At 43.2% G+C, this 12,952-nt stretch overlaps 1 protein-coding gene across 2 annotated transcripts in view; it reads right to left on the bottom strand.

Moving 5' to 3' along the window:
- Pde5a (phosphodiesterase 5A) overlaps positions 1-12,952 on the bottom strand; it is a 144,817-nt gene that overhangs the window by 22,532 nt on the left and 109,333 nt on the right. For both annotated transcript variants that reach the window (XM_006233260.5, NM_133584.1), the window contains 4 exon segments: positions 9,238-9,325; positions 4,950-5,050; positions 2,926-3,003; positions 875-938 (listed from right to left, as the gene is read on the bottom strand). In XM_006233260.5, the coding sequence (XP_006233322.1) occupies positions 875-938; positions 2,926-3,003; positions 4,950-5,050; positions 9,238-9,325 (331 nt within the window).

The raw sequence follows: 12,952 nt of genomic DNA, 5'->3' as shown, positions 1-12,952 counted from the left end.
GTTAGAGCAATACGAGAGGAGGAGGGAAAGGGAATATTAGTAAGAAAGGAAGACACTAAAGAATTTTCATTTTCACATGATGTAGCTCCATACATAGAAAACCCTAATGGCTCTACAGGAAACTCCTGTAATTGATAAATACATTCAGCAAAGCAGCAAGATAAAAAAATTAACACACAAAATCAGTAGTTTTCCTTTATACAAACGGCAAACATACAAAGAAACAAGCAAAATACTTATACAATAAAAATCTTAAGACATTGAATAAAGAAATGGAAGGCGATACCAGGAGAAAGAGATCATGAATCGGTAGGATTAATATTGGGGAAATGGCCACCTACCAAAAGAAGTCAATAGATCCAACCCAATTGCCGTCAAAATCCCAACACTGTTCCTCACAGAAATTAAAAAAGTAAACTTCATATGGAAACAAAAACAAAACAAAAAACTCAGCATAGTTAAAATAATCTTAAGCAATCCAAGAGCTGCGGAAGTATCCCCATTCCTGATTTAAGTTATGATTTGATGGGGTGTGGGTCAGGATCCATCCCAGGCTGGCCGCTGAACTCGGCAGTGTTTCTCACCTACTCCTGCTTTTAGAGGTGTGGAAGATTACGAATGCTGAGTGCTCAACGCTGCTACTTGGGATGAACAACACCAGTGGCTGAAGTGGCAGAGGTGGTAGCAATGAACATGTATGTACCTTGTATGAAGCAGTGCCACTTAATCACTAAAACACGTGATGAGGTAAAGGCCTCCATCTAACACAGAAAGGAATGAAAGTCTATTTGCTTCCAAAGCTACCTTTAGGCGAAGAGATTTATTTCTGATTTTGACTTTTTAGTTCTGCTTTGATCACCGCCAAGCAACATACCCGTTGTTGAATAGGCCAGGGCTTAGTAATGGCGGAGAGATCACAGGCAGTCATCAGCATTGCCCTGTTAAGGGAGAAAGAGAAACCCCCAAATCTTGTGAATATTTATCCTCAATAAGTTGTTACCGATAAAAAAAAAGTTACATTAAAACCTGCTTAACAAGAGAACACCCAAAATTCGAAGACTGAAGAACGAACAGTATTTATGTGGGAAACTGGCTGTTGGGACTGTGGTACCACCTCCCTGTTTTGCTTGCCCTGGGAGTTGCTAAAGTTTGTCCTTGGGATAAAAGCGAACCTGCTATCATTGGTTTTTCCACATTGATAGTAAGATGAAATCATACAGATTAATCAGAAAGATAACATTGCTCATATTAATGAGGACAGTCCTGGTTTATAGTGGGTCACCTGAATTCACTCAGCATCTGCAGGGCTTTCTATGTGATAACTTTTGCATGGTAGAGCAGTATATGCTAGAGAGTCCTTTTCTGTTATGCTGTTAGCCTTTCTCTGATTATGCCTGTGGGAACTACCCAGTCCCCAGGCTCAAACAATGTGCCTTGGAATAAAACAACACAGCTATAAAAACTACCTTTTGGGGCGCGGGGAGGGTCTCATATATTTTGAGGCTATTCTATGTAGCCAAGATGAACTTCAGCTTCTGATCCATCACCAAAGTTCTGGGATTACAGCTGTGCTCACTGTATCTGTTTTATGCACTGCTAGGAATTGAACCCAAGCTTTGTGACCACTACAAAAGCCTTCTAGCAGCTGAGGGACACCCCTAAGCCCAGTGTCTGACTTCAGCACAGTCTTTCTCTGAGTCCTATTCAAATGTCTAACAGTCCCTTTACATCGTTTGAAGAAATAGGCAAAAATGCTATTCATGCAAAGCAGACAATTGAGGTAAAGTATCATCGGTTCCTCTGGAGATTCTCCACCTAAGCACGGTTCTCTACCCACTCAAGGCTAATGTTGTCGTTGTCATGTTCTCTCCAATACTAACTCTCCCAGAGGAATGAGCACATTGGAGGTATTTTAATCACAGTTGGAACCCACTGTCCCAACGGATTTCAACCATGCTTGCCAGTATAACTAGGCCTGCCAAAGGTGATGGACCATTGGACCTTGATTACAAACTTCTCTGTGAAAGAGAAAACTGGCTCAAACTTGGAGCTTTGTGGCATTTCTCTCTTTGTTATTACAGAGTGCAGGCTAGTCACAGGAGCAGGCCCGCGCCTGTCTAAGGTGCTATTCTGAAAGAGAAGTTGCTGTTAAGGAAAGCATGATTGTATAGACGAGTCAGCCAGGTGTTTATATGTCGTTTCTTTTTAATTTACGTATTTGTTTTGTGACTAAGCAATTCGTTTTTTAAAAATGTCGACATCGTCATTGTCTCAACACTATCTGTAATTCTGCAGGACCGTTAGTTATTGACTGTCGTTTTGTTTTATTGTTTAAGGCAGGGCCTCAACATTTATATCTCTGGGTGGCACTGAACTTGTAATAATCATTTTCCTTCATCTTTCCGAGTGCAGGGACTATGGTGCCTTCCTGGTTCTGTTTTGCTGATACAAGTTATTGCCACGGCAAAGACAGAGGCAAGTAGCAGGAGAGCGCTCATCCACAGCTAGAAGACGGAAGGAACTGCTGTACTGAGCTAGAAACACAAGTCCTCTTGACGGCTCCACTGGAAAGCACTGCTGTGCTGTGGCCCACGAGAAGTGACCTTTACAGCCATCGTCTTGTTCTCACAATCTATAGGATGTTAATTTTTCCGTTTCCGTTCCAAAGGATGGGAGAAATGAAGCCAAACACTAATCCTTGAGCCACGAATGCTCCACTTCCCCACTGTACCCATCAGTCACCCTTCAACAAGGCAACTGTCCGTCTCCTTCCTCTCCAGTGACCGCATTCAGCTCTTCATACTCCACTTGGGAGCAGTCAGCAACCTCGAAAGTCATTACACATAACAAACGATCCTCATTAATGACTGCTCAGAGGAAACTAACCAGGCAGCAAAGCTAGTGTGGACAGTAAAGCCAACTTACAGAAACAACTCCTTTTGAAGAGGATCTTCAAAACTGAATTCATTTTTTCTTATAAGTTCAAAAAATTCTCCTCGTCTCCTTAAAAAAAGAATTAGAAAAAACACAGTGATTACAGTGAGACCGTGAGTTCCCCAGCTCTTCTTCCCGTGATCTACAAGACTCGTGGGATTCCTACCAGAGGAAAACCTCTACTGTCCACATCGCAGAACCCGACAGCAAAGCTTCATCCACACTCAGTATCCCGCCTTCAATGTCCTATTGCTTATAACTAATGGCAATTTCGAATCAGGAAAATTTTTTATTTAATTTTTAAAATTATTTAACTAACTTTAAATTATTCAATTAAATATTTCTTAAAATTATTTAATTAACTTTAAATTATTATTTTTTTTTTGGTTCTTTTTTTTCGGAGCTGGGGACCGAACCCAGGGCCTTGCGCTTCCTAGGCAAGCGCTCTACCACTGAGCTAAATCCCCAACCCCAACTTTAAATTATTTAATTAACTTTAAATTATTTAAATAATTTTTAAATTATTTAATTAAATAAATTAAAAATTATTTAATTATATAATTTATTTTATTAAAAAAACCAAAATATTGTGTGTTAGCGTTCTGTCTAAGCTCTACCCCCACAGTTACCAGGCAGCAGCCAGGTATGCCTGGCACTGTAAAAGATGCTGCTTGCCCCCTGCTCACTCTCTTGCTCCATCTTGTTCTCTCTTGCTTTTCCCCTCTTCCCCTTTGTCCCCTCTCTCTCCATTCCCATCCCCCTTCTCTCCACATGCTCATGGCAGGCACCTCTACACATCTACAGCTCTACACCTCTCCTCTCCTCTCCTCTCCTCTCCTCTCCTCTCCTCTCCTCTCCTCTCCTCTCCCTCCTTCCCTCCCTCCCATCCCCCCTACTACCCTCTTAACTCCCCTCCCCAGGCCCTGAATGAACTCTATTCTATACTCTACTGTAGTGTGGCTGGTCTCTCAGGGTAAGGGATGTCTCAGCATGGGCACAGGGGCACCCCCTTTCCACAGACCTCCATAGAACATATCCCCCCTTTTATATTTTATAAACACAGCAGTGTGAGTTAGAATGTATTGTCATGAATGATTTAAGATCTCCTAAGCACAAAGGGGTAAGCGCGTCTAAGATCTCTAATTCAGTCACATCTTGCTGCAGATTAAAAGAAGGGCAGTGACGATGAGACATGCTTTGGAAGGGAGGAACAAGTTTTAGATAGTATTTCCTGTCACTCCACAGACATAAGAGTCCCCAGTGTCTCTGGGAAAGACCTCCTTTGTACCCAGCATCAAGTATCAAGACCAAACAAAAGATAAACGGCCATGATAAAATGGACCGTGTATGATTAACTATTGAAGTTCCACACAGAGAGGAGAAACTCATGCGGCATAAAAACGGGAAGCCTATGCAGACTGGGTTGTTCTTCAAGTTCTTTGTGATTTTGATCCGTACTCTGAAATTACTTTTCTACAACCTGAACTTTGCTCTATTTTCTTCTGTTCTGATTCCCCTTAAACTGACCCAAATTTCAAGGAAGCAGACACATATACATTGGTAGACAGTGAGCAGTGGATGTTGTGTGTGTGTGCCTGATGTAGACATTCGACTTCTGCGTTAACACTCACAGTTCTACATTAACATTCCTGAAATCCGGATTGCTTTCACTGTCCTTTGCCTGCCCCCTGAGGCTTGGTGGCCATATAAAAGAATCATGAACAGGCAGAAATTAGCAAGTGAGGGAAAAGAGGTAGATAGGGAGCCTTTGGAATCCACCATGATGCCTCAAGGGAGTTTCAGAGACAGCAATACTAGAGCATCGAGCATAGCCTTGTGCTAGCATTTGTAGCAACACAAGTGCAATGGAGCGGGCTCCTCTGGCCACCTGTTTTTAAAAACTGCCAGTCTGGTAACAACTCTGTCAGGACGCTGGCTTCTGTAAAGGCTTCCCAGTGTGAACATGAGAACGTCTTCAAGACTTACTTCAGAGGGTGTCACTTCTTAAAACTTACTTAATGTACAGTGCTAGGTCAGTGGCTAAAATTGCTTGCTTGATTATTTTCAATGTGGTCTTATATTCTTCAATGGAGAGGCCACTGAGGATCTGGTTGCCCTTTATATAAAAAGAGAAACATTGTTAGTGCTCTACCCATTGGAGCGGCTGTGAAGAACAAACTCTGAAGCTACAGTTGTATGACGGAAAAACCAGCCTGGTATTCTGAGCCTGCTTGTTTAAAGTCTATGCTATTCTTCCTGCTCATCATTATCCCACCACCCCAGCAGGGAAGATAAAAACAGCCACATGACCTTATCCCTGCCTCTGTACATGTGTGTTTCTAACTCATAACCTCCTTGAGACCAAGTTGAAATCTAAGTACCAAATACGTATGTCCTTTTCCTTTGAGCAGGTTAAACCCAAATCACATCAATGACTGTAAAGAACAGAGTTGTGAAATTTTTAGATAATTGATTAGAGGCAGTCCTCTGTGACTTCTGTAACAGACTTGGTAACATTGTTGCTTCATATTTATAAACTGTAACCAATACTGAGAGTCCTTGCGTGTTCCTTAATATGACAACATAGATGGTTAGCAGGCTTGAGACAAAGGTGCTTTACTAGTTGGTGATCTAAGAAAGCCCGGGCTCCAGGGTCTGTAAGGAACACCTAAAAGGGAGTAACCCATATTCTGAGAGCAGCTGAGTCCTCCCCAGGGAGCACAAACGCGTGTGTAATAACAATGAAACAGAGGCCATGAATTGGCAAGTTAGCAAGGAGGGAAAGTAAGAGGGTTGGGAGGAAGGAAAAGAAAGAGGGAATGATGTAATTATATCACAACCCCTCCCACAAAGAGTAATAAAAAATGATGCTAATTTTTCCTTGTAGGTCCTGTTTCCATATTAGTAAAATACTCTTCTAAACAAGAGTAGGGGGGTAACCCATGTATACATCCCTGAAGGGTTTTGCTACATAACATCCTGTATTTTTGTCTGCAATTCAAGACAGAGTAGCTCTTTGATCTTGAACTAAACAAAGCACAAGCCATTCTGAATACATTCAAAACCTGTGTAAACCCAATCTTACAGCTTTCTAAGTCTCAGAGCCAAGAGGACGCTTTAGAAGTGAGATCTGGAAGCAAAGAATGAAGTCAGGGAGCTGGAACTGATTTGCTCAGCTGGAGGAAAGGAAGGGGGCAACGACAGTGATTAGTGGGTAATGAGAGTCTAAAACCAACATGGATTGAATTAATGACCAGAATCTATAATTACAAACACAATCGTTATTTTAAAATATTTCATCATTTTAGATTTGGGCCCAATGAAACTATTCAGAAAACTCCTGATGCCTTTACTTATTTTTAAGAGAAGACAATTTCCAATAGAAACTGAAATGTCTCTTTTGATACTGCACTGCTTTCCTCCGAAGAGCAGAGTCTGCATATTTTTTTAAAATTGTGCTTATGAAGATAGAATATATGGACGGCTTTTATGACTTAAGCCAGCCAAATGTCCAACCAGATTCCTTATGTGCTATGCTAAGCAATAACATAGTAAATAATAATTTATACATTATCTAACAAAAGAAGTACGATAGGAAAATATTTAATCCGCCTTTCTAAAGATTAGTAATTTATTTCCTTTGGAACTGAACTTGAAATAAGACACCAACAGGACATTTTTAAGTTGGGTGTAGTAGTGAACTCCTGTAATCCCTACACGTGGGAGGTAGAGGCAGGAGGATTATGGGCTCGGGACCAGCTTTCAGCTATTCAGTGAGATAGAGGGCAGGTTGGGGTAGATGAGCCCATGGGGTTTTGTTTTTTCTTTAAACCTACTCCCTCCCCTACCAAAGAAATAAATAAAAAGTTTTAGCTGCAGAGCATTTTCCCAAGGAAAGTCCAGATGTTTCTACTCTAACATGCATATGTTTCTCCAGGCTCGATTTTGGAAAATTGTACACTAAAAATAACATAGTTTATGGGAAACATGGGGTTTGGGCAGATCACTGAAAACCTATGCCACTTTGAATGAGAGCACAAAGCCGACCAAGAGAGGTTCTTAGAGGTGAGTTGACCCAGAAGGCCTTCAGGCTGCCCCCAAATGTGCTGGAAGCTTACAAGAACAATGGGAGAAGGTGCTGGACTGTGAGGCATGAGGCAGTGTGGACAGGAATGGATCAGTAAAAGTGAAGCAGTGCCCAGAGCCTCACATAGCCTGGATACGAGGGCACAATGGCCTCACTCCTCAAATACTTTCTTAATAATTCCTACAATAACTTGCATGTTATTCCCATAATACAATGCATTAAAATTATACGAATCACGTATCAATGAGATCACACTTGTTATTGCAAACCCTATTAAGTCTTTCATAAAACTTTCATATTAAGTCTTTCATTAAACTTTCATAGGAGGCAGTCAAATATGTTGGGTAACTTTTTTTAAAACAGTGTTGGGGGTCTAACCTAGTATCTTACACATGCAAAACACACTCTACCCCTGAGTTGCACCCCTAAGCTGCAAGCTTCTTAGCTTTTTAGTCATACCAAGGTGTTAGGGAAGAGGTAAAAAGTCCCTTTGTCTCAAGTAGGAGAGAGAGGCCCTGTGTATGTCTTCTGTGATCAGTGAGGAGGCTGGCCACTCTGTAGCTGTTGTGGGGTATCCCCACAATGAGGGTGCTCTGCAGGGACAATGACATTATCACCTACCAGGCACAAAGAGTGGGACACTCAGCAATGTCAGTCTCTTAAGAATGGCCAGACCCCCTCTCTTGCCTCTCTGCTTCCTTGTTCTCTGGCTGGAGAAGTAGGAAAAGTTACAGAGGCAAGAGGAAGAAGGAAGAAGAGTACAAAGGAAGAAGAAACATAGAGTAAGGAGCAGGAGATGTGGGCAGAGGCAACGAAGGAAGAAATTGAGCTCATAGTGTGAACTATTACCCCGAAGTGGCCATTTTGGTTTGCAGCATGAGAATGGTATATTATATTAGCTAGCCCTAAAACTAGTGACCATAACGTGACTCCCTAGTTCTCCTCTAGCCGGGAAAAAACTAGACTCGAGCCCAGCAAATGTGAAGACATCATGATAAAACCTCAGATCGTGCATTATGCATTATGACTGTTCAAGGTAATAGTTAAGAACTGTCTGCTTTTTTTTCCTTATAAAATGAACACAGGTAGACAACACATAATGTGAGCATGTTGTTAATGCTATGCTCGTTAAATGTGTGTTTATGTAGCAAACCATATCATGTGTTTTCTTATATTTACAAATATTCACTTAGCCAAGTCGCCCAGTAGCTTTCTCGTTCCTTAACAAAATGGTTTGTGAGCAGCTAGAAGCTCCAATGAAACAGAGGTCTGGGAGCACAGCCTGCCAAAGCTCCAGGTTAGCAGGCACAGGGCCTCGGGTTCAACCCTGGCATAGCCAAAAGGAAAGAAGAAACAGATACTGATCTGTATGCAACCCTTCATCTGTTGAAAAAGTTAAGCAGCAGCCATAAAATACCAGTTTGTTTTCCAGTTTGGATTAAGTAAAGGTCAGTAATCGAATTTCCCTCGTGAGCAACATTAGATCGTTTTTTACCGTCCAGAGAAGTGAAGCTGTAGAATGTTTGGGCTATTCCTTCCTTACCCAAAAAGGAGTAGAGAATGTTCAAGAATTTATGATGCCGGGAATAAGTCCAAAACCTAAAAATACGACTGCATGTATAAAGCTCTCTTTTGGAACTCACAACACTAAATGACATACTTACTGGGCTGTTTAGAACCATCAAGCACTGGTCGAAGTGACATACTTACTGGGCTGTTTAGAACCATCAAGCACTGGTCGAAGTGACATACTTACTGGGCTGTTTAGAACCATCAAGCACTGGTCGAAGTGACATACTTACTGGGCTGTTTAGAACCATCAAGCACTGGTCGAAGTGACATACTTACTGGGCTGTTTAGAACCATCAAGCACTGGTCGAAGTGACATACTTACTGGGCTGTTTAGAACCATCAAGCACTGGTCGAAGTGACATACTTACTGGGCTGTTTAGAACCATCAAGCACTGGTCGAAGTGACATACTTACTGGGCTGTTTAGAACCATCAAGCACTGGTCGAAGTGACATACTTACTGGGCTGTTTAGAACCATCAAGCACTGGTCGAAGTGACATACTTACTGGGCTGTTTAGAACCATCAAGCACTGGTCGAAGTGACATACTTACTGGGCTGTTTAGAACCATCAAGCACTGGTCGAAGTGACATACTTACTGGGCTGTTTAGAACCATCAAGCACTGGTCGAAGTGACATACTTACTGGGCTGTTTAGAACCATCAAGCACTGGTCGAAGTGGTGGTGCTCCATGGTGGAGTGGCAGTACAGCTGGGCCAGGGGGTGCTCGCTCCTGCGGGTCAGTATGTCGGAGAGAGGAAGGGAGAAAGCGCTCCTAAACACGTCACGTCACCAACTCACTCTTACTCTTCACTGAAATCATCTCAAAAGCAAACTCATCATTTTCTCCCCTGCTGAGGAGAGTGGGGGGTAACCTCTCACAAATAAATACTGCTGTAAACTGTTTTCAAAGATGCTGCAGTCTCACTGAAATGTGAAAACACAGGGTATGAGGAGTAAGCCCAGCCCTGGGCACAGCCTTGTACCACCCCACGATACCTGGTACTGGATTAGTTTCAGGTTCAGGACTCCAACTGACTTAAAGTCTAGAACAAATCTGGGTTGCCCTTTCCTCTGAAACAATGTTTGAGCAGAAGGCTGGCTTATTTACATGTGCCTACATAAAAGGAAAAAGTTCACTGAGACGGGATCCACAGGGTCCCAAGGTGTCATGCCTGTGTGCGTGTGCATGCGTGCCTGCGTGTGTGTGTGTGTGTGTGTGTGTGTGTGTGTGTGTGTGTGTGTGTGTGTGTGAAGTGGGAGGTAGGGAAGCAGGAAGGAGGGAGATGAGTCACAGGGTTGTTTGAGAGCAGGACAGCCCGCAAGCTTTCTAAGCTGACCTTGGGAGAAGCATCGAAGACTTCCTGCTGGGTGAATTGAGGGGGAAGGGTATTCATTGCACTGTTTACTGTATGTGTGGGACAGTAGTCACAAAAGGACCTCTGATGCATGACAGGAAGCCTTCCACTTCATTTCTCATGACCCTTCACTTGTGAAAAGCCACACTTTCCACCATTCCTTCAAGACACAGAAGGATCCTGTAACTTGTTCCTCTTAAAATGTATAGGAATGGATGGGGCTTGTGAGTTGCAAAGCCCTACAATCGTGTGCTAGAACGATGAACAGTTTGCTATTTCCTTACCAGAGTGTTGTTTTCCATTTTATTTGTTCATATAAAAAAAATGATACTCTGAGGTAAGAAGATATCAAAACCAGACAGATGCCTGTCAGAAAACACAAGCTAAAGCCTTTAGAGTGTGGTGTGACGTTGCCTGTTCCTATTGAAGGGGTCGCTCGTCTTAATGCCGATTTAATGTTCTATCTGTGTAACCTGTCCCAGGCTTGTTCTTCTTCGCTCCTCCTTTACTTAATGATCAGAAGCTGTGCTCAACGTAGGAGATTGAGCAGACGGTGAACCAAATTGCATGAACAGATTTGCTGGAAGGGTTTGCTGTGATGCGTGGACTACCTGGGGTCAGTTAGGGCACTGTGGCACACTTGGAAGGGCTCAAAGGAAGTGGGGGAGAGGCATCTGCTGGCTGTTCTGGAGTTAGATCACAAGGGAGCTGGCAGGAATCTGTCCTGCAGCGAGCAGGCTCAGGTGAGGAGGGCTGATAACCTCTCTTCTGAATCTTTCCATGGACTCTCTATTCTCCTCTGTTCCCCCATGTTGAAGCCAACTTTACCAGTACAATGGGCACCTCCCTCGTCCAATTCAGGCATAATAAAAGGAAAAGCTTTTAGGTGTCTGTCATTCTCACTTACACAACAAGTAAAGTGCACAAAAGCAGGGTGCGACACTGGGGAAACTGAGGCTGGAGGAGCTTTAGTTAGAGGCCAGCCTAGGATACAAGGTAGGAACCTGTCCTGGAACCTATCAGCTATCTAACCAACCAACTCACATAAATGTAAGACACAACTTGAAATCGAAGCTAGAGGCCACACCCTTAGTTTAGTATCCAATGTTTGGTGTTTGCTGCTTATAAAGCTTTCACCATGCCAGACTTTGGAATCTGCTGGCATTTGTTTTCCCCAGTGGAAACAGTTTCCATTTATCAAGAACCTGCAGCATGGCAGGCATTGAGCTGCCTGCTTTACTCTTATTGTATCTCACTGTATAAGCACTGTGTCAGAATCCTCACACCCACCTCCTCTTTCAGCCACTGATAGATACAGTGTTTCCTTCGTTCTTTAACAGACTTGACACCGGTGCCAGTAAGAAAGCTCTCTGCCTTGTCTTGGTCCACCCTGGGTACCTTTCATCTGACCCCATGGCTGGTGCCCACACTCACGTTGTCCAGTGTAGGTGAGATAAGGCCTAGGAAGGGGTGAGGGAACTTACTGCTATCTGCCTTAAAGCTGAGTGGTTCCAGGTCTCCCTTCATAAGGTTCCTTCAAATCACCTCTGGCAGAATTGAGTACCAGATGCTCAAATATGTGCATATCTGGATAATATCTCTCTCCATCCTTCATCCCAGGCCTTTCCTCCTGTTCCTGAGGGTCATAGTTCTAATAAACTACGCATAGACCAAATCTTACCTCAAGCTAGGGTTTCAGAGGAACCGAGGCTGAGACTGTTATAAACGAGCATTTCTGCACGTGCTTTTTAGATAACTAGATGATCAACTAGAGAATCTCACTCTCTCAATGGTGATGAATGACAGGCCTCGGGTTCAGGGGTTCAAGTATTTCCTCTCATTGCCTGGCACTGCCGTGGTGCAGCGGGGCCCTACGCAGTGTCTACTCGCTGACCTAGTTAGGAGCTTGTCCAGGAAATGCAATTAGGCAGATATAGCACAAACCAGTTGGAGCTTCAGATGTACATTTTTAGGTGAGGCAGAAAGAACTGCTTCACGTTAGAGAGGACTTTTTGGCTTGTGAGACAGACAAATGCCAAAATGTGATTGTCTCTACTTATATTCTAAAAATACAAATTTCATGAATCAAGCAATGGGTGAAAATGTCTCAGATTTCCTGTTTACAAAAATAAAAAAATCACGAAACCAATGTATTCATGTTGCCTCTATTTAAGGCCACATCAGAAGGTCCTGTGTAAACCACTGCCACTGTGGAATTCTATTCCCACGCTGATGTCAGTGAGCATTACCGGACTGGCGTGCTTCCTCTGCATTTTCCTCTGTCTGGTACAGCCCTTGGTCTTTCTTGGACAGTGGATTGGGAAATGTACAAGAAACAGAAAGCCTTAGAAACTGATTCAAAATAGATGTCCTGTGAGAAGAACGGCCCTGTGACCCGGGCTCCCGCCAGGGTGATCTTGACTCTGCCTGTCACACAGTGCAGGACCCTGGGTTGGAATCTCTACAGCTTTTTAACCAATGACCCTGCTCCTTCACACTCACCACCTCAACATCGCTGTAGCAGTTTTTCAGACCGGAAGTCCTGACCTTTCTCTCCCGGCCTTGATACATATAACTCCCATCCCTTCTCTAAATTAGCAGCTTTCCTTTGGCCTCCTCCCCCTCTACTCAGTGTGATTGGCAGCTTATCACTGGCTTCTTGAGGTAGTTTTCTGATTGAGCTCTGTGGTTCTAATATCGACCTATTTATCATGTGGCTCACGCGGTGACTTCTTCCTAGGCAATGTCCTTATTGCCCATGGCAACAGTTCCGTTTTACAAATTCTATCAATTTTACTACATGCTGCTTAAGTGTTACTCCCCTCCCTGGAAGGGATCTTGTGGCTCCTCCTGCTTGTCCATTTTGTGGCTGGTCTGCACTACTGTTCTGTGCCCACCTCACGGCATCCTGGAATGTCTTTGTACTTGTCCTGAAAATCCACCCCCATTTCAGCATCTAGCTGTAGCCTCATTTTCTCTGTGAACAGTGGAGATGGACTAGA

Source organism: Rattus norvegicus, chromosome 2 (genome assembly GCF_036323735.1).
Source record: "Rattus norvegicus strain BN/NHsdMcwi chromosome 2, GRCr8, whole genome shotgun sequence".
Taxonomy (NCBI): Eukaryota; Metazoa; Chordata; class Mammalia; order Rodentia; family Muridae; genus Rattus; species Rattus norvegicus.
This window is presented reverse-complemented; position numbering and strand designations above follow the sequence as displayed.